The sequence below is a fragment of the Chelonoidis abingdonii genome, chromosome 15, assembly GCF_003597395.2.
Source record: "Chelonoidis abingdonii isolate Lonesome George chromosome 15, CheloAbing_2.0, whole genome shotgun sequence".
Lineage (NCBI taxonomy): Eukaryota > Metazoa > Chordata > Testudines > Testudinidae > Chelonoidis > Chelonoidis abingdonii.
In genome coordinates this window covers 30,322,552-30,345,045 of record NC_133783.1, presented here as the reverse complement: position 1 = coordinate 30,345,045, position 22,494 = coordinate 30,322,552, and the positions used below count along the sequence as shown (strand labels likewise).

The 22,494-nt window shown below is 40.7% G+C and overlaps 1 protein-coding gene across 8 annotated transcripts in view; it reads left to right on the top strand.

The window, feature by feature from the left end:
• SGMS1 (sphingomyelin synthase 1) overlaps positions 1-22,494 on the top strand; it is a 210,789-nt gene that overhangs the window by 171,504 nt on the left and 16,791 nt on the right. For all 8 annotated transcript variants that reach the window (XM_075072672.1, XM_075072670.1, XM_075072671.1 and 5 more), the window contains one exon: positions 15,884-16,001. In XM_075072672.1, coding sequence (XP_074928773.1) covers positions 15,884-16,001 — 118 coding nt within the window. The remainder of the gene's footprint in view (positions 1-15,883; positions 16,002-22,494) is intronic.

Sequence of the window (22,494 nt, the reverse complement as noted above, 5' to 3'; positions counted from 1 at the left end):
GCATTGACTGCTGAGTCTTGTTGGCATTCCGGATTGTCTTAGCAGCATTGTGCTTTCTTGTCGCCAATTCTTTCTCCTTTGCTCTTTCTTTCTTTGGTAGCTGTGTCTTTCTGCTTTGCCTTTTCCCTCAGTTCCTGCAACTGTTTCTTATTATCTTTGGATACTATCAGACTACTGCTTCACCAGTCCTCCTTAGCTTCTTTCCTTGTTTTCTGTCTTAGTTCGTGTTTTCAGGTCTGCGTTGATAGAGCTAGTATCCAAGCCACTTTAAAATTACATAGAGAGATAACTTTTGACTTTCGAGCCTGTATTGTTTTATCACTATTAAGGAGTTAGTATACTATTTGTAGCATCATTTACACATTGCGGTGCTTCACAGAGAGGCCCGTTTGCGAGACAAATTTGGCGTCCACATCTGCCACATGTATCCTGGGAGCCATCTTGTCATGGCTCACCTGACAGGGGGGTGCTTGATCTGGGATCCACTTGGGGTTTTGTGAATTGGAAAGAAGAAGCTAAGGAAATAGCATGAGTTACAGCCACATTCTGCCACTGCATACTGGTGACCCAGTTGCACACGCGGTCTCACTGGGGAAGGGGGGTGCTGACTGCCTCTTGGATTCATGTGGTTTCTGTGTTGGGAATAGAGCAGTATGAGGAAGTTAATAGCGACTTGATACAGTATCCTTGTGCATTTTCCACATAATTTATCTCTCGATATTTCGCTGCTCTGGGATCCCTGGAGCGCGAGGTCTTCTACGTCTTTATGTGGATTCCCCTGGTCCTCTAGCAGGCTTGCCTGTGTGAGCAATGTTCTCCCCCCCTCATTGGGCACTGCAATGCGACGCGTATGAGGTGGATGGAAAAGGTAATTATTTATTCGTTACAATACCGGGTGGCTCTCTATAACTGCAGGAAGCAACATTGCACGCGGCTCTGGCTGAAATCTTTGAAGATACAGAGTCTATACTGCTCGACGTGTAATGACTCAATTCACTGCTTTCCCTCTAGGTCATATTCTCTAGCACCGATAACTCCCTCCTCTTCCAAATTTCTCATCCTTATAACTTAAATAGTTCTTACTGGAACAGTGCTCCTCTGCTGGTCCTCATTTACTCAAGTCCCTGCTGCAGACGCTAGCTTCTCCTGGATGGAAAGATAGCTCCTGAGTGGCATGATCTGGGGTCTCCAACACTCTTAGGTCCCTACGCGTCTCCGTACACCCCTCCGCTCTACGTTCCAGCTGTGAACCTGCCTCGTGATTCCTCGTGATGATTGCATGTGGATAATCCGATATCGCTATCGCATCAGTCTCCCTTAAAACGGCGGTGTGTGGCAGCAGCCTGATCTCTCTAGGCGTTTCTCCTTCACGTGTTGTTGACAAGTAGCATCTCCGATGGTCTTCTTAACTGCTGCTCACGCGTCCTCGGTCATAGCCTGTATTGTCATTGCTTTGATATTCGTTATATCATAATTGTCTCCTGTGACGCAGCTTCTCGCCTCAGCTTTTCACCCAAAATCACTTATAGATCTGGCAGCGTCGGGATGCTTCGTGTGCTGCTGTTTTGGTGGTGGAGGCATGGTCACTGATATTGTTAGATCTCGCACTCCACTCTCCTCGCGTGTAGCAAATCGGAAGTGGGATTTTGGAATTCCGGTCGCTTTAAATGCGGTTCACTGGCCAGGCTAGTCGCGTGCGAACGAATGACCGAGAGGCTGAATTGTATGCGATATTGCTCCCTAATACCTTGGCTGGGCCATTATCTGCGCGCTGTGCTGTCACACCGGAATGAGCAGACGCTCTATCACACCAGCTACTGGATATCGACGAACACGTAGCAGACAGGAGTACAGCCAGGTTGCGACACAGGGTTAGTTTGCGCGTCTAGGCTGGTTTTAATGTTGGACACCGAGTAAGTTGCAGCGCTGTAACCCCCTCACCAGCGCTGCAACTTGCAAGCGTAGCCAAGGCCTTATTTTCTCAGCAGTAATTCCCTGTTGGCTGTTCCTGTTTCTTCCTTCAGGCAAACTTAGCAGTATAGGGCTGAGGGAAATGGGCCAGTGATTGAAACTCTCTCTTCCCCAGCCAACTGCTTAGTACTCTTATCTTCCTCTCTCCAAGCTCCCTTTGTGTGTCTCATAGGAGGAAGACTGGGAGCTGAGGGCACAGTTAGGACAAGACAGGATTGGCCATAGGCATTATTGGTTTGTGGTAGGACCTGTAGCTCCTGGAGTAGTGTGATGAGTTTGGAATCTCAAGTTTCATTTGAAAAAAAAACCACCAAGCAAGTTTCTAGAGCTTGTTGCAAAGAAAACCTTGAAAATATGACAAATATAACTAAAGCCTTAATATTTGCTTGGGTCCGCAGACAGCCTGGAACAATAGCTCTGAGTGGCATGAAATATCCCATGCATCTCTGGGAGTTAGAGTAGCTGGCAGGAGGGCCAGGCACTGCTTGTTCTGTAGGCCTGCAGTATGTACATATATGCAATCAAACAAAAAGTTAGAATGTATGTGTAATATTTCTATACATTTGCTAGAATAATGTGTGAAGTTCTGGTCACTACATCACAAAAAAGAAATATAAGGGTTCAGAAATAGGCAATGATTATTAGAGACAATGAGCGTGTCTGCACTGCAATGAAAGACCCATGGCGTGGGCTCGCAGGGCTCTGCTGCAAAACTATAAAATTGCAGTATAGAGGTTCAGAGTTTGAGCGCCCAGGCTCTAGCTCGAGCCCAAATGTCTACACTGCAGTAACAGCAAGGAGTCGGGTGGCACCTTAAAGACTAACCGATTTATTTGGGCATAAGCTTTCGTGGGTAAAAAACCTCGCTTCTTCAGATGCCACCCAACTCCTTGTTATTTTTGTGGATACAGACTAACGTGGCTACCCCCTGATCCTTGATACACTGCAGTAAAAATCCCAAAGCCTGAGCCCCACAAGCCCACGTCGAATGACCCTGGCTCTGAGACTCAGTGCTGCCAGTTTTTATTGCAGTGTATGCCTACACTGCAAAGACATACATGTGAGGCAAGTTGAAAATTAGGACTATTCAGTTAAGAGAAAAGATGAGCAAGTGAATGGAGAGGGACATTATTCTCATAATACATGAATAAGAAAACATCCAATTAAATTGAAAGGCAATGAATTTAAAACTGATTTAAAATAAATATTTTAATATATTATGAATATTTGCATGTGGAACTCATTGCCCCAAGATATGATTGAAACCAAGATAGCTGCAAAATTCAAAAAAGCATTATACATTTCTATATAAAATGCGAACATCTGCAGTTATGCCAGATAGGTTAAAAAAAGAACAGATATGAACCACTAACACTAAAAAATGACAGATATGAAATAATAAATATGAACCACTAACGTAGTGAAAAAGAATCTTTATCTGTGGGCAGATTATTCTATAGTTGTCCATTGCAGAGTTTCTTGAAGCTTCCTGTGAAATGTCTAGATACTTGACCACTGGCAGAGACAGGAAAACGGGCGTGGCAATATCTGATTTGCTAGGGAATTTCCTGTGTTCCTAGTAGGAGTACAGTTCCAGCAAAGTTTACATGGATTAATCTGAGCAACTTCAATTTAAAGAAACACTGACAAATTTGAATTTTTATACTTTTTTTTTTTTTTTTAAATCAGACTTCTGACAGAGTACTCTTTAAATGGTGTAACTTTTCAGCTTTTCTGCCGACATATATGAAGGTCTTTCCAACACTAGAGGGTGGGTGGGCATGAGAATGACTTCCAGATGTTCTTAAGCATTACACTGAACAAAATATGAGTGCTTGGAAAATTCAGTGCAATAAAATTTTACTTAGCCACTAGCATGGGAGGAATTTTCTCCACCCATTCCTCTGTTTTGCTATTCTGCTCTTTGGTGTCAGTGGTGGCATTTGTATGAATAGTTAATTGTTTCCCTTGGAAACAGAACTATATTCAGACTTCCAGCTCTTGAAGCAATGCACCATTTTAAAGAGTACTACAGTATCATTCAAAAGATTCTTTTGCTATCTTCTTCAAGAAAATGAATTAGAGCTGTTAACTAGTGTTGTGGAAAAGACCACCACCCAGTTGATTTGGATCAGACGGCCCAAGGCACCTTTATTGTTATAACAAGAGTACAAGTGTGCACGCAGGGAGAGACAGTGAAAATCCCATGCAAGGGATAAGCTGCTCTGTCCCTTACAAATTTTCCCAAGCTTATAAAGATTAAAACTGCAAAACGTCATAAAGATCACACTGATTACACTACCATTTTTGGTAATACAATTTTGCAAATCAGCAGTTATTTACTCTAAGTTCAGTTTGGGGTATTTCCAGTTATTGTTTCTTTTGCAATTATACTGACTGTCTTATGACCCCTTGATTGCAAATACATATTGCAAAAGTCATTAAAATAGTGCATATTAGCAAGCTAGTTGAACATATTTCACATGTGTTCTGGCAGTGATTGAGCTGGTTATTTTAATAACCCTCCTTGGAGTTTCCCTTAAGCAAGCATTATCTATTATATTGCATATACTGCATAAAGCAGAGCTGGCACTCTGAGGGGACCCCTTGTCCCCTTCTAGTTCCTCTTTTGTCAGTGTTTCATACCCCATTTCCTTATATTTAGTTTCTCCACACCCAGTGCCTGATATGTTGCTAAGCAAGTCTATTTGAGAACTAAAACCATGGCTTTTACTTAATAATTATTTGGCCTTTATTAAGTTTAGCTAAAATCTAGGACCTGAATATATGAACCTATAAACTAATAAAGCTGAAGCATTACTTGTTACCATATTATATTATGTTAGAATTTAGATGTCCGTATCAATGGCAGGGACCGGCACCGACGTCCTGTTTGTATTCCATTTCAACCAGTACCCCGATGGTGTATCCATGACAGTGACAGCAACTTTATAGGCAGCGGAAAAATCAGGCCCTATATGGAGGATTACAAAGCTTCCTACAAAAGATGGGGGTGGGGGAGTTATAGGCCCTCACACTAGCAGGATAGACTTCAACTTCTTTTCAGGAGGATGTGCTATTTTAAAAAATATTCTCCAAAATACTATGAATCCCTTCATCTAATGTCAAATTTCCAAGATGCTCATGCATGCTGTGCACAAGTATCTGCTTCATATATGCAGATTACATTTGTCTACACTATATGTTGAACAGAATAAAATATGATCAGGAGTTGCCTTTTTAGTGAGAGAAGAGAGCTATGGACTATTTTATAGCTTGTTTATACATTTGCAAAAGACAGTCAAGAATAGCTCTCAATTCTTCTTTTGAGTGGCTCCATGGAGTCTCTCTGGTACAATCACTTTAAGACCTATAAAATGAACAGTCTCATTCATATTTCCTTTTTTTGAAAGGCTGGGGGAGAAGGAGCTATGGTACAAAATGTGGGTACAGATCAATGTGAGTATCAACTGCCCCAAAGCCCCTATCAGCTAGCTAGCCTAAGGAGGAGAGAGAACTTTATACTTGAGACCTTCCAACCTCCCACATCCTCCCTGGTGTCCAGGAACAATTCCCATTTTCTGGTTGTCTCCTGTGGCCTTACAGATCAAAAGTTTCTACACTTCCAGAAAATGAAAGGATGAATTTTCCTTGTATTGCCTCTGTAGATGTTACTTTCTTTCCATGCATATTTGTGATGACTCACAAGTCAACCAGTGCCTTGCTACCACTAGTCATTGCCTGGGATGGTAATGTGTCAAGTAATTATACCTGATCTGTTGCCAAGTTGTTTGCAGTTTAAACCTGCTCTGGTTTAAACCTACTCTTGCTGAACAGCTACCATGCCCAGCGTGAACATGACATAAAGTTGAAAATGTGGATGATGAGAAGTGTATAGATGCTATAATTTGATGATTATTAATGGATATGTCTGTGAAGGAAAATAAGGACACATCTTTGGCCCTGATGGAAATGTATTGTATTGGATGGATGGACTTCTTTCTTGAAGATCAGAATGGAAAAATAGAGTTTAAAAGAAGTGGGGTTTCCTATGTTTTTAAGCTACAATAAAAAACTTGTGATTTTGGTACATATTTTTTTTTTTAGTTATGCTGTTTTCCTAGGAAACTTTTGAAACATGGTGTTTCAAACTCGGGTATACTTCCATCACTCTGTGTGGTGTTGGGCATATTATTAAGTTTTCTGCTCTATTGCTGGTAACAAAAAAATACATTTATTTTCATTTTGAAAAGTGCCCCCATAATGATTTAATTGAGCAATCCTTTCCTTTTATCCGTTTAATATACTGTTTTATACTTGAAACTCCATTACATTTCCAGTGAGTGCTGTGTTCCTAAAAGAACAGCATATAGTGCCCCATTTTGTTGTAAATTGCCTGAGCCCCATTTATTTTTTACAATTGTTACTGAAACTAGTAAACTACCAAATCATTTCTGCATATGTACAAAAGAAAGTGTGGGGGAGAGATTTAGCACAGTCTTGTTCTTCAGCTTTGTTTGTGAGTATTTGTAACATACCAGGGTCTGATCCAGACCAGCGGGGACTGTGTCACCCTTGCCCTGTAACCTGGGGTGCCTTGCAGTGCCTAGTAGTTGTAACTTCCAAACTGGACTGCCCACAACCAGTCACTAGCATGCAGGCTACTCTGAGGCCAGGTCTACACTACACGGTAAAATCGATTTTAGATACGCAATTTCAGCTACGAGAATAGCATAGCTGAAGTCGAATATCTAAAATCGATTTACTCACCCGTCTTCACCGCGCGGGATCGATGTCCGCGGCTTGCCATGTTGATTCCGGAACTCCGTTGGGTTTGGTGGAGTTCCGGAATCGATATAAGCGCGCTCAGGGATCGATATATCCCGTCTAGATCAGACGCAATATATCGATCCCCGAGCAATCGATTTTAACGCGCCGATACGGCGCGTAGTCTAGACGTGGCCTCAGATGTGTTTGTATAACTTCAGCCTGCCATTCACATCTTGGTTATATTGCAAGGTTTACACTATAATATACATTAGCCTCTTACCTTAAACAGTTACCCAGACACTTCAGCTTAAACACATTGGGTTATATAAAACAACAGAACAAGTTTATTAACTACAAAAAGAGAAATTTTAAGTTGAGTAGTAGTAATGCAGCATAACATTCAGAAATGGTTACAAGAAAAACAAAGATAAAACAATTTCTAGTCCCTAACTTAACAAACCATATTAGATTCAAGCAAAATTTCTCACCCCGTGCTTCCTGCAAGATTACTGACCAAACTCTTTCAGGTCAGGAAGCCCCCTCTCTCCTCCCTGAGAGTCCAGTGGCTATTTCCTTTGTTGTCTTAGGTGCATAGAATGTGATGGGCAGGGAGGTTGGGGGTGCCTGGGAGTGTTTGTGCTTCCCTTATATAGTTTCAGATCCCCTATTTGAACAACATTTTCAGCTGAGAACCAGTAGATAAAGAGTCTGTGGAGAAGGACATTCTTGGCTGACTTCTTTTCCCCCACCTGTTTGAGCTTCCTTCATTTCCCCTTCCTGCTTGATGACTCTGTTTACTGCTTAAATGCAAATTAAGGCACACATATATTCCTTTATTTAGGACAGACCTGTTTGCTGACTTCTGCCAGGGTGAGGCTGTTGGGTTTGGAATGTGTTAATAACATCATTAAGGGAAATCGTATAACTCAACATATAATGTTGCCATGAATATTTTATCAGGACAGTACTGACCAACAAATTATGAGTTTTCTAATGATACCTCACAAGGCACATCTTATGCAAAGATTATTACAGTAGTGTGTAGGGTGTGAATACAGGGATGTATTCTGTCACAGTATTAGCTTCTGATAGCACAGTACAGTTAATACTGGTTCAAAATAATTCCATGTATTGTCACAGAACTTTAAATGAAAATCTAGCAAGCATAGTAGTACTGATTCCTGAATCACTTTGTCCTAGAAATGAAGACAACCCCCGCACACACACTATAATTTATTTTCTTTGAATATGTGTCAGTGTCAAGCTTACTGTGCATATGCATGTGCACAAGATTAGGGTTTTTTTGAAATGGCAGTGCCAGATACTGGGCCCATACCATCCCTTGGTGCTGCCCTTTGATGAGGAACTATATTCCACCTCGCCATTGCTGAAGTATTCCGTCTTACTGGCTTAGAGCAGAGATTCCTTTTCTTGGGTATTGTAGAGTGCCAGTTAGTGCCACCCCAGCTGGAGCAGGAGTGGCACTGGAGCAGCTCACCCCAACATGACCAGTACCTGTACAGTATGCCAACGTGGCCACACTTGAAGGAAAGACTTGACACCAAGTTGTAGAAATCCGAGGAGGCAAAAAGCTGCTTTTCTGAGTTCACCTACCTCTTTTATTATCTAAGATTACACATGCGCAAATGCACAGCACAAATCAAGATTTCTTACAAAAATCTTCCATCACGAGCATAAACAGAAAAGCAAATTGCAAAAACAGCCTCAGCTGTAAACACAGCAATTCTGTGAGAAACAGCAGAGAAAGGAGACTACAAAACACTGCCAGCTGCAAACGGGGCCGTCTGTGTGAAAGCAAGGGGGGAGGATGGAGGAAGGCCAAGTTCCTGAGATAAGCAAGCGGGTGTGCCCAGCTTGCAAGCAAGAACAAAATGCCCCAATTAAAGGAGCACCCAGGCCTGTGGTCCCGGGGTCGTTCCTACACACACTGACCTTGCAGAGGACCACCCTCCCACATGTCACGAAGCATATCACCCTCTCCAAAGGAGATCATGCTCCTCAGTGGGTTCACACCAGAACTGTATGTGGTTCCATAGGAATAAGAGGTATGTGACACAGAGGCCAGTTGGCAAAGAGTCTTTTGTTCTTTACCAACAATTCTTTGCCAAACCCGACTTGCAGGATATTTATCCATAAGGGGTAACATGTAAGGTATCTACATGAAGCATATAACTTTTCAAGATTCATAATTATTGAGATGTATGTATAGGTAATATTTTAAGGAATAATGTACCTATATTGAAAGTATGCATTGTGGTCTTAGAGTAAAAATTAGTCACCACTGAGGAATATATCTCAGGGGTGGCCCATTCAAGGAAGAGGGAGTTGTCACCTCTCCCTGGATAGCCGATGATATAATTCAAGGCTCTGTTGACTTGAGTTGCTCCATCCCAAGACTACCAAATGAAAACTATCAGAAACAATTGCGAACAGATAAAACCACTTGGAAGTAAAAAAAAAAAAAAAAAAAAAAAAAAGAAGAAACATTACAAAAGACTGGGGTTCACCCTGTCTATAAATAAAGATAATAGACTGTTTTACTATAGCACAGATTGCGGCGATGCACTCTGAATCCATTCACAGAGAAAACATCTTGTGGCATGGAGGTGTTTTCCTGAAAGTTTGGTTCCTGATTCCTGTAAAGCCATCAGCTCTGCAACAGACTGATCTTGGGGCGAGGTGGGAAGGACCTACTTAATTAGATAGGAAAGGTAACTATTGTTAACTTTAGGCTGTAGTTCACATTTTACTATTTTGTTTTGTATGAGGACAACACAAGATATCTCACTGTATCCCACTGAACATCAGGGCCAACTCCACCCCAGCTCAAACAACATTCTCTGCCTGCTTCTGAGATCTGCCAGGCAGCACTGTGGAGTAACCCACTGACCTTTATCAAGCATTATGCATTGAATCTAATGGCTAGACCAGATGCCAAATTCAGGAGAGCAGTACTACAATCACTGTTCAACTCTTAGACCTGACTTTAGAGATTGTCAGCTTAGAGAGACAAGGTGGATGAGGTAATTTTTTTTTATTGGACCAACTTCTGTTGGTAAGAGAGAGAAACTTTCAAGGAAGAGCTCTTTGTAGCTCTAAGGCTTGTTTATCTCACCAACAGAAGTTGGTCCAATAAAAGATATTACCTCACCCACTTTGTAATATCCTTGTGCTGACACGGCTGCAATACTGCATCTAGCTGGCACTAGTCATTCTCATTATCCTAAGCGGATACTGTTTGCCAGTCACGAACAGTGGATCCACAGACACGTACTCAAAAGTTGCATTCACTATAGTAACTGTGGTTCTTCAAACTTTTTGTTCAGTGTGGATCCCACAACCTAGCTTCCATCTCCACTTTGGGAGTCTTTAGCTATTACAACTTTTGAATGGTGAGGGAACTGAGGCAGGGTTCCGTCTTTGCCCTTTTGACCTCAAAGAGGAGCACAAGGAGGCACAAAATCTGATTTTGTGTGCATGAGACTCATGTGCACCTATAGTGTGGTCTGCACATTGACTGCAACATCTTGATGAACCACAGTTCTTTGAGTTGGCTGCCTCCTAGATTTGTGGCTAAATTTTTTCCCTATAGGAACATAAATAATTGATCATTTTAGAGGAAGAAGATTCTGAGAGCTATGTTGTGAGTTTAAAAACCTGGCATTTGGGTAAATATTCCAAACCATTATATGCTCAATCAAGTGATTAGGTGTTTAACAAGGAGACCAGAAATCTTTGACATCAAAAGTAGAATATTTATAATACAACTTTCTTCATTGCTTTTTACCTTTATAGCGGTTAATAATTAAAAGAGAGTTTGTATTATTCTCAGGCAAACTATCAGAGATAATCCCTGATCTTCTGAGATGACAGAGTAACCATGGAGATAACGAAAAAAGCATTCATAGGCATAATTATTTCACTGGATAGTGAAGATAACTGGGAAGTCACTGATATACTATAGGTTGTATGTTAATATATCAAATGACATTTTGGCTAGTTCCTTAAACGTTATCTCCATTTTTGTACGGGCAAGGTGAGGCACTGAAGTTCAGGGTCCAGCTAAGGAAAGCATCCCTTTTTAGGGAAGTTAAGCATGTGTTTAAATGCTTTGCTGAATCACAGTATTGCTCCAAGCTATGTAGAGAGTTGGTGCCAGAAAATGTGTTGGGGTTCCAAGTTTCCTGATGATTTCTCTAACAACTAGAAAATCATGCTTCCCCATAAATAAGCTATTCTGTTAGGATTAAATCTATTTACTATGATTTACTAAAGTTAAATATGTTTAACAAGAAGATTTATCTGAGATGATCTATTTTGACTAGTTTTTGTCTTCTCAACAATTCTGCGGTGGCATATGAATAAGCCAAGGGGCTTAATTCTTAGCTTTTATGTAATATATAATGATATAAAAATGGAAAATTAATATAGAACTTTGAGGATATTTTTGGCCAACATTAATAGTATTTAGTCAGTCTATACTATCATTAACTCATTCACTGGTAATTAAGTCTTTGAAAATGTTGCTCATTAGAGCTACAAACCCTGAACCATCCTGAATTTAATATCGACATTTCTGTTCATAAATCCAAGAAATGTAAATTAATTTAGCTTGGGGTTTTTTGTTTTTAAAGAGCGAATTGTGCCCACTAGTGATACATGCATCGATAGCATTATATGAGTGGATTCTATTCTATTGTGTGTAGATTTGTGTACTGACTTCATCGCCATAGTATTTGTGTGCCTGCCAGTAGTGCTTTAAGCATTGTAACTAATGTCTGACGTGTTTGTTCTCTTATCTTCTTCCCAAGGAGAAATGTGTGTGCAGTGGAGTATTTTTTTTTCATATATGCATGAAATATGTTGACTTTTCAGGCTAGATTCCCAGTGAGATTTACAGTACCATTTACAAAAACAGTGATGATGCTGCCTCCCTTATGCCCAATAGCCCAGTGCCCTAACCATTGGAGCTATGGAGTCATTCTCTCTATCTCAATAAATATGTAAGTATTTTGTATAAAGTGCGACAGTTTCAACAGGAGAGAGACCCTCCTCGGAATAGCCAGTAGCCTGGTGCTTAGCGTATCTGGGGGAGTGGGGAGACCTAGGTTCAAGTCCCATCTCCAGAGTGGCAATTGGCTTCCCTTTTTTTCACATCCCAGGTGAATGCCCTAACCACTGAACTACTGCATATCAAGGGTTTTGTGAAGCTAGTCTTCATTTCTTTTGCGTTTATTAAAAATACTCCAAATTAAACATTTTGTTCAACCCTAAATTAAAGTTTTCAGACTTCTTCAATTCATTGAAAATGCAAAAAAAAAAAAAATTGGCTTCTATTCAACCAGAACCACATTTATTTTTTTCCAGAACTACTAGCAAACCAAAAAATGAATTGGCACAGCTCTACTCAGTATGAAGAAGGGTTGCATAATCCACTGTAATTTAAACTATCTACATACAGTGCATAGAAACCATTACACTTTAGTGCAGGGGTCGGCAACCTCTGGCACACAGCTTGCCAGGGTAAGTACCCTGGCGGGCCGGGCCAGTTTGTTTACCTGCCGCGTCGGCAGGTTCGGCCGATTGCAGCTCCCACTGGCCGCGGTTCACCATCCCAGGTTAATGCGGGCGGCGGGAAGCGGTGTGGCCGAGGGATCTGCTGGCTGCGGCTTCTCACCACCCCCATTGGCCTGGGATGGCAAACTGCGGCCAGTGGGAGCCGAGGTCGGCCAAACCTGTCGACGTGGCAGGTAAACAAACTGGCCCGGCCCACCAGGGTGCTTACCCTGATGAGCCGTGTGCCAGAGGTTGCTGACCCCTGCTCTAGTGCAACTCCTCATAGTTGTGTCTCAGAAGTATATTACGAGTCAGTAGCCATTTGTTAATTAGTAATCTTAAAAGTATTGTCTGAGTCTCTCTTTCCTTGGTGTGCTATAACGTTATAAATAGTTGCAGCAACCTTGTCAGCATTTGCAGCATCAGAAAAAGTGTTATTGAATTTTTGCTTCACATTTGCCTTTTACCATTTATTCTGTCTCTTTACCCCAGAGTCTGCTAAACCAGTTAGTTTAAATAGAACTGAAATCAAAGCCATATATAGTTTAATAAAAGAGATGTTCAGCCTTGAGTAGAACATCTTTGCTTCTTAGTGAAATTGATCTCTCTAATGGAATAATACCATTATCCTAGCTTGCAATAGTTACATCCATGGAGATAGTCTGATAGTACAGCCTTAAGCCTTCTTTAGTGTATTCTTGTTTGCAAAAATATTTACTGTTTCAAGAGGAAGTAATCGTTTGTCTGAAACATATATGTACACACAATATACTGTTTGAAATCTTTCCCTCAAAGCAGTAAAACTCTTTCATAGTATTGATCTAGCATTGTTAAGTCATGCTGTAGTCAGATCAATAATACTGCAACTAATTGACTCTGCCAAAAGCCATTAAAAATCAAATTGTCAGCCATTTGTGAGTTTCAGGAGAGCTCAGTTTGCTGCTGGCTGTTTTGAAACTTTACTTATTTAAAAAGTATTAGATGTTTGTCTGGATTACGTCCTTTTAAACAATGAAATTTGAAAGCAGTCACAAGTAAATACTTTAGGAATCCTTACTTAAGTACATAGTTTTTACTTTAACAGACAGTTTTAGGAAAGAAGAGCAGCAAGAGTGGGAAGGGATAACTTTTTAATATGTTTACTATAGATCCTTCTTGCAGACAGCTTCTCTTAAAGTATTCTGTGGGAAGTGAGATAATTATAGAATAACGTACCTGGGGCCTGGTATGGCAAGTAGAGACAGTATGGGGAAAAGGATAATGTTCTATCTTACTCATGCATTCTACTTTTAACTGGATAAGAAACTGCAAGCTTAGTTTGCCATCATTTCCTCAGTTTTAAATGCTGATTATTTTGCAAAAGAAAAACCAACATAACATGTAACTAACAAGGTCGTATCAGTTCTTCAGATTCTTTCTATGTTAAATTTTTTTCCTCTACTCTTTATCAGTTGTTTTTGAGAATATCTGAGTGATTCTGTTACACAACACAGTGGGGCTTTAATCCTGATGGATCATATATATGCTTGCCAATATTTAATATTAGTGCTACTGTTCTTATAGTTAATACTACTATAATTACATTGAAAGTTGGCAGCAGAAGCCTAAATGGGCCAAACTTCGGGCTGGCCTAAACCTGTAATCTAAAGTTATGCTTGTATTTTGTGTGCAGTTGGTACTTGCAAAGCCTGCAATTCATGTTTAACATGAATTTGCACTTGTTCATTCAAATTAGGGTGGCAGCTAATGATCAGGTTTTCACACTCAAACTTGCAGGTGTAATTATAGAAGTAAATTTTAAAATGTGACTGATTGTGTTTACATGAGGCCACTGTGGATCCATGGTATTTAAACCTCCAGTTCTTCAAATGCTGGTTCCTATATGCATTCCTCATGTGGGTACACATATGCAGCATGCACCTGAGTTCAGAGATTTTAACAAGCAGTGTCTTGGTCCATATATGCACAGTTGGTCTCCTCATGCTTCTGGGCAAGAGTAGAAGAGGCAGTACAGGTTGATGCCCCCTCAGTTTTCCTTACTGCTGCATGGTCCAGAGTCAGAATTCAATGTCCTCTCTTTCTTCAGCTTTCAAAGATCCTGCAGATAAAATAGTATATAGTTATTCTTTTTAGATTAGTACAGCTATAGTTTTAGTGTAGTTTGTGTACTTTGCTCCCAGGACTGGGAACTACCTCCCTGCTGTCCGGGTCTATGCCCAAAGTCCCAGGCTTCAAAAACTGCATCTCCTGCACTAGATCCTTCTCTGTCAGTGACGAACACCAATGCTGTCTCTACTTGTGGGTGAGACACACATTTCTTCTGCGTTTGTCGATCATTTCCACCAATAAATTGCAAACCCTGTGAGCTTCACCTTAGGAAACCCTTAATGGAGAAGGCCCTGAGACCCCTCTGATCTGGGCCAGGGAGACCCTCCTGTACAACAGCCTCAATAAATGAGCACATGCTTAGGAGCATAGCCTTCAGTTTCAAATTCCAAAGACAATTCCTTCAGGACTTCCCATGAGAATGAAGGGCATTCTCATGGGCACAAGGACAGATCCCTGTCAAGGACTGTCCATAAGAGATGCACTCCTTCCCTGAGCCCATCGAGGCTGGCTGACCCTTCTAAAGGAGGACAAGTTGGTGGCAAAAAGAGCTCTTCAAGTTGAAGTTGATGCAACAGATACAGCATCCAGAAGCTTGACCACTGGTGTTTTTATGAGGGAGATACTTGGTTACAATCCTTAGGCTTTCCCAGGGAATTGAAGAATACTATGCAGGCCCTTCCCTTTGATGAGTCAAGCCTGTTTAAGGAGAAAATGAGTGACTCTTCATTCATTAAAAGACTTGAGGTCTACTGTCCACTCCCTACCTGTATTCCGCTACCTGCCTTTCGTCCCCTCTGCTTCTGGTCTGGTTGGATTCACTGTAAGAAGAGAAACTGAGGGGATGTCAACTATCACTACCTTTTATATCCTCCTCACTCAGAAGCACAAGGAGACCTACTGCACATACGAGGACCAGTGGATACCACTCGTTAAAATGTCCAGACTCGGATGCATGCTCATGCATATCCATGTGTTGAATACAGATATGGACCACGTATCTCAGAGAACTTCCAAAATTTGTAAATAACTTCCATTTGCGGAGATTAAAGGAATTCAGCCTCTGGCTTGAAACCTACGTTAGTTTTGGACTGGCTTTGTTTGTTACCTTTAAACTACAAGTTATTTGTATTTATAAGGAATGGTGGTAGGAAGGGATCATAGGTTAGTGTTTAGAACACAGGACTAAAAGGCAGAAATTTTAGGGTTTATTCTTAATTCTGCCACTGAATTGCTGTGTAATCTTAATTGCATTCTGTGTTTGTTTTGCACCTGTAAAATGGGAGATCAAAGATTTTTTTAATATTCTTCGATGAAAGCTGATGTAGATGCATAAAGCATTATTAAGCTTGAGCTTGAATTGTCAACATTATATTCTAGACTGATGCCTTTCATGGTTTTTAGACAAATCTTGGTAGAATTTGTTTCCTTAGAATGACACTTTTTTCCTTGTCTCCAGGTCTATTATTAGCAGAAGATTTTTCTGTATAGTTGGCACACTATACCTATATCGGTGTATTACGATGTATGTAACTACACTGCCAGTACCCGGTATGCATTTCAACTGCTCTCCAAAGGTGAGTTTTTCTCACTGCAATTCCGTTTTGTAGCTTCTGGGTTGTTTTCCTTTTTCCACACGCCAGAGATCCTTAATAACTGTGAACAGCCTTCTTGATTGTAACTCTCATATAAGCTGAAATGGCAGGGACTTTTTTTCACAGATCGTCAATGCTGCGAATTTGTCAACTCGAGTGCTAGCTGTTGAACAATGCAAAGCACTCCCTTTTCAGGCCTAATTTTTAGTGTTTGTATCAATTTTTAACTTTTGATTGGGGGTGACTTTTTTTTTTTTTTTTTTTACTGAGATTAGTGGAATCTGTACATCCTAGAAGGAGATGCAGTTACTGATGTAAAGGTGCCATATACCACTAGCTTATTTCTAGAGCTGACCAAAATTTGAAATTTCTATCTCATGGGAAATTCCGGTATTTCAGCATTTATGTTTTCATCCTGAACTGAAAAGTTATCATTTGAAAATTTTTCATGGAATTAAATATTCCCAAAAACTTATTTTCAGAAATATTAAAATGTTTTCTGCTTTTTCAATTGAAACAAACTCTTTCATCATTCCTGAAATCACAATGTTCCATTTCTTTTGGTTGAACTCAGGTAGGATACTTCATTGCAAGTTAGTTCGACATTAAACTGTATTTCCCCATTGTGGTACGTTGCCACATATAATCATAGAAGATTAGGGTTGGAAGAGACCTCAGGAGGTCATCTAGTCTAACTCCCTGCTCAAAGCAGGACCAGTCCCAACTAAATCATCCCTGCTAGGTCTCTGTCAAGCTGGGCCTTAAAAACCTCTAAGGATGGAGATTCCACCACCTCCCAAAGTAACCCATTCCAGTGCTTCACTACCTTCCTAGTGAAATAGTCTTTCCTAATATCCAGCCTAGACCTCCCTTGCTGCAACTTGAGACCATTGCTTCTTGTTCTGTCATCCGCCACCACTGAGAACAGCCTAGCTCCATCCTCTTTGGAACCCCCCCGTTCAAGTAGTTGAAGGCAGCTATCAAATCCCCTTCAGTCTTCTCTTCTGCAGACTAAATATGATAAGTTCCCTCAGCCTTTCCTTGTAAATCATGTGCCCCAGCCTCCTAATCATTTTCATTGCTCTCTGCTAGACTCTCCAATTTGTCCACATCCTTTCTGTAGTGGAGGGCCCAAAACTGGATGCAGTACTGCAGATATGTGGCCTCATCAGTGCTGAATAGATGAGAATAATCACTTTTCTCAGTCTGCTAGCAGTGCTCCTACTAATGCAGCCCAATACACCCTTACTCATCTTGGCAACAAGAGCATACTCATATCCAGCTTCTCATCCACTGTAATCCCCAGGCCCTTTTCTGCAGAACTGCCGCTTAGTCAGTCAGTCCCCAGCCTGTAGCAGTGCATGGAATTCTTCCGTCCTAAGTGCAGGACTCTGCACTTATCCTTGTTGAACCTCATCAGATTTCTTTTGGCCCAATCGTCCAATTTGTCTAGGTCACTCTGGACCCTATCGCTACCCTCCAGTGTATCTACGTCTCCCCCCAGCTTAGTGTCATCCACAAACTTGCTGAGGGTGCAACCCATCCCATCATCCAGATCATTATTGAAGATGTTGAACAAAACTGGCTCCAGGACCGACCCTTGGGGAACTTCACTTGAAACCAGCTGCCAACTAGACATTGAGCCATTGTTCACAACCCGTTCAGCCTGATGATCTAGGCAGCTTTGTATCCACCTTGTAGTTAATTCATCCAATCCATACTTTTTTAACTTGCTTACAAAAGTGCTATGTACATAGGTATTATGGGGAGAGGGATAGCTCAGTGGTTTGAGCATTAGCCTGCTAAACCTGGGGTTATGAGTTCAATCCTTGAGGGGCCACTTAGCAGTCTGGGGCAAAATCAGTACTTGGTCCTGCTAGTGAAGGCAGGGGGCTGGATTCGATGCCTTTTCAGAGTCCCTTCCAGTTCTAGGAGATAGGTATATCTCCATATTTTATATATTTTTATTTACTGTGGGAGACTGTATCAAAAGCTTTGCTAAAGTCAAGATATATCACATCCACTGCTGTCCCCATATCCACAGAGCCAGTTAACTCAACATAGAAGGCAGTCAGGTTGATCAGGCATGGCTTGCCCTTGATGAATCCATGTTGACTGTTCCTGATCATCTTCCTCTCCTCAAAGTGCTTCAAAATGGATTCCTTGAGGATCTGATTTTTCCAGAGACTGAGGTGAGACTGACCAGTGTGTTCCCTGGATTCTCCTTTTTCCCTTTTTTAAAAATGGGCACTATATTTGCCTTTTTCCAATCATCCAGGACCTCCCCCGATCACCACGAGTTTTCAAAGATAATGGCCAATGGCTCTGCAATCACATCAGCCAACTCCCTCAGCAACCTCCGGTGCATTAGATCCACCTCTATGGACTTTTTCATGTCTAGATTTTCTAAATGATCCTTAACCTGTTCTTTCACCACTGAGGTGAACATGGAAGTTGTATTTTGAGAGCCTGTTGGTCTCTATTTTCCCCATAGACCAGCTTCACACCTGGACTATATATGCGATTCATGCAGAGTCACACGATTCCCCTACAGTTTCATCAAATGGGAGTCCAGAAGGCATTGTGGGAGTTGTAGTCCTCCAGAAAGCCTGACCTGTAGGTCCCATGAGGGAATGCACTAGTAGGGAAGGCAGTTTAATGTTTTGTTGAATTGATTTGAAACAAAGCATTTCAGATTAGTTAAACAAAGTGAAATTTTCCAATTTGTATCGAACTGTCACAAAGAACTATCTTGTTGCCATTTTTCTAATAGAAAATCAAAGGGTCTTGGACAAACAAATTTTCCAATTCAAAAAAAATTGATTTTGTGGGCAATACATTTTCTGTTTTAATGGTTTTCTTTTGGCAAATTCCCATCAAGCTCTACTTACTTCCCCAAATTTACAATGCTTAGCTATCCTACTATAAGCACCTTTATATGAGTATAATTGGATCTGCACTGGGGGGGCTATACTGTACCAGTTTGAAACCAATACAATTTAAGTGATACAAAAACTGTAGACAAGCTGTAGTGCTCGCTATTCCACAGCATTCCTATCCCTAGCCAGCCTAGATGTTAATTGTGGTCATTATTAAGCTTGAGAGAAATAGTCTAATCAACCAGTTTGAAACCTCCCCTGTAGAATTTCTTTATGGCTTCGTCCACGTTTCTCTATATTGGTGAAACTCCGCTTACAGAGCAGAATTAGTTGGCAGGGCATCTTAAAATTCTAACACCCCTTAACCTAGTTTACACTAGTATTACCACTGTTCTTTTATGGGTGGAACTGCACAGAGGCAGAAAAATGCTGACACGTTCTTAACGTAGACAAACCCAAAATCTTTGGTTTCCAAGAGAAAATGTTCCAGTGGGTGTGCTGACCAGTGTTGGAAATTAGCACTGCTTATATGATAACAGTGTAGTCTTTGCCAAATCGTATGTGGCTGCTTGGAAACATAAGTCTTTGTAAATGGAGGAATGGGAGGGACATGAGAACGGGAAATCCGCAACATGTGTGATCAGTCAGTTAAACAGTGAGCCACTATAAATACAAAAAGAAACCAGATACTATAATTCCACACTGAGTAAATCTGCCATTTCTGAAAAGGAACGTTCTTTATTTCAACAGAAATTAGACAGGTTTGCCAACGTGTTAAGTGACCTTTATAACAAGGACTAACAAGCTTAGTACTCCATTACTGCAGAGTTTTGGTATGTTCTTTGATCTTTCTACAGGACTTCCTTGTAAAATATAGAACATTTTCAATTCCCAAAATCCCTTGTCATCTCCTTATCTGAGTCAGACATAATTTGAAAGAAACAATTTGGTGTTTGGGAGCATTCTAGGCTTTTATGGATAATGCAGGAAGTGTTTATAATCACCATGAAAGATACTAAACAGATCCTTAACATTAGAACTGTCTGAAAAGTATAATTCATGCCTTCAGTTCAGTTTTTAAGACAAGAATAAGCTCTAAAATAAAGGAATATTAGTCTTCAGAAGACAAATGTATTCAGTAGTTACTGATGTAAGTAGTACACGTTTTGTTCTAATTATTAAATGGTTACCATGGTTACTTTAGGCTGTGAAACTCTTTAAAATTAGATTAAGATACAGCATGAAGAATTATCTGGTTACTACACTCCTCCATTAGATCCTGGTTAATATACTAAGATGTTGGATCCTATGCTTCCAAGTAGGTTGTAGGCATGCAATACAATCTTTTCTTTGAGTGACTAATGTGCCCCTGTACTTCCATTAGTGGCCTCGTTTGAATGAATGCAAATATCTGATCAGAGTTACCCTAGCAAGTGTGACCAGCCCAGGCAATATCTTATGAACACTCCATAAAATAGTTAATGATCTTCGGGAAGAAGCAAAAACTTTTGTTTGGAAGGGGAGTAGAATCTTCACAAATGGATTTTTTTTTTTAAAAAAAATATATTTGCCATCTGGTGCGTTCCGAAGGCAAAATAAAAAAAAAAAAATTCTCCAGAAGTATCTTTGAACCTAAATCATCCATTGTATAGATAGTGTAAACATCAAGAGGAAGAGATATAAACCCAGTCAGATATGTGGAAATCCACCTGGCCCTTCCACCTACTGTTTGAATTGTAGTAAATTAACGTGTATGTGCGTTGTGGGCTACACTAGTTCCATTTCATTCAAAATGAAAAGTGGAAACTAATGTTCTGAGGCCTCTTAGATTTTACAGTCAAACTGCTTGTGATTTGCTGGCAGTGAAAGGGAAGCACAGTCCCAGGACAGATATGAGATATGGATACTCCAATGCATACATGTGTTCCAGGGAGCATAGGTGGATGGAGATCAACAGTAGGAATCATGCGGAGAAGAAGGGGCTAACTGTAAAAGATGGCCATGGGTCATCTCTGTCCTTCTCATTGATAATCCCTTGTGCTTGGGGTGGAAGACAGGGTTTCCACTCCAGTGAGCTAGCTGACGCTTGAGGGAGATAGTAAGCCTCTGAAGAACCAGAGCTTCACCAGAGGTCAGAGGAGCCTGTACACTGTTTCTTGCTTCATGCTGGGGGCAGGGAGGCACTGCAATGCTGAACCTTAACTCCAAACTTATACTTCCCACATGAAAGAAGAACACATCATACACTTTCCCATTTATGTCTGCTATATATATAAATTATAGTGTTGCTGAAAAGGGTTAAGCGTTTATTTACAGTGTGAGTTGGATGAATTTGGTGAGTCTCTTGTATCCTTTGGAGAGGTGTGGAGTATGTTTAACATCCAGTCACAACATTAAAGTTATAAACAAGTTTTCTAGAACTTGGAAGTTCTTTTGTTTTATGCATTTGTGTGGATATGTTTTTCCCATAGCAGTTTTAACTGGTTTTTAATAAGCTTTTGTTTGTGGAAATAGTCTGAATGTGTCTAGTTTGTGGTAGTACTTCGCAATCATCTTTCTATTATTAAAATGGTTTTGAAAGCAACACACTGCCACTCTGACTTTTTTTTTTTTAAGCTTCTTTCCTGTCTTTCACATCACACTTTTCCTTCATATTGTAGTTATTAATGTTTGGCTTATACCATTGTTCAGTTCTCATTACTTGTTTGTCCCTTGCTAACACTTTCTCTCCCCTCCACCTATTTCTCCTTCCTTGCATTCGATGTATTGTCTCCTCCATTCCTTCAGTTATTATCTTTCCGTTTCTTACTCCTCTTCTCTCCAGTAATTTCACTTCTTCTCAGTCACCCTCTTTCTTCTTTTCTCTAATCAGTCTCCCCAGCCTCTCCACATAGTCACCTTAAGCATCCTATTCATCCCAATGCATCTGAACACTTGTGATAGGCAGGAGAATTTTCTCCAGCCATAAACCATTGGGTAAATTGCTCTTTCCCTGTCTTTGCTGCAGAGGGAGTTACTGGAAAAAAATAGGGTTTTCAGTCATTCTTCAGAGTAGTATAATGGACACAGGTTTTATCTTCCTTTTTTAGGGAGATGGGAAGGTATAGATAGTTCACAGATTGACTTTCTCCAGGAGACAGCTAAGGCACTAGCCTTCCGTTTTTTTCTGCATTGGTGGGAATAGTGAACAGCAGCCAATAAGTGATGGTGTTTCCTGGTCTTCTGTGTGAGATCTGCTCTACCTTCTTGAACACTCAGCAGCCTGGTAAAGGAGGCACTGAATTGTATTAAATCTGTGCCTTGGTAGCCTGGCTCCACAGCCGGAGGGAAATGGCCAGCCCACACAGTGAGTGAATGCGCAGTTGTGTAGCACTAAGTGAAAATATGACCAGGGTCCTATGTTCCTTGCTTATGTTTGAGCCAACTTGTGGAAATGATACAACAGAGCTGAAAATGGAGGCATTTATAATTTATGGAGGCATTTCCAATACTGGATCCATTGGGTGGTAGCCATATGAGGGGTGGGTAATAATAGGGGAATATGGTTAACCAGAACTATAAAGCTTTACAGCTCTTCTTTATGCAGAAATCATTGT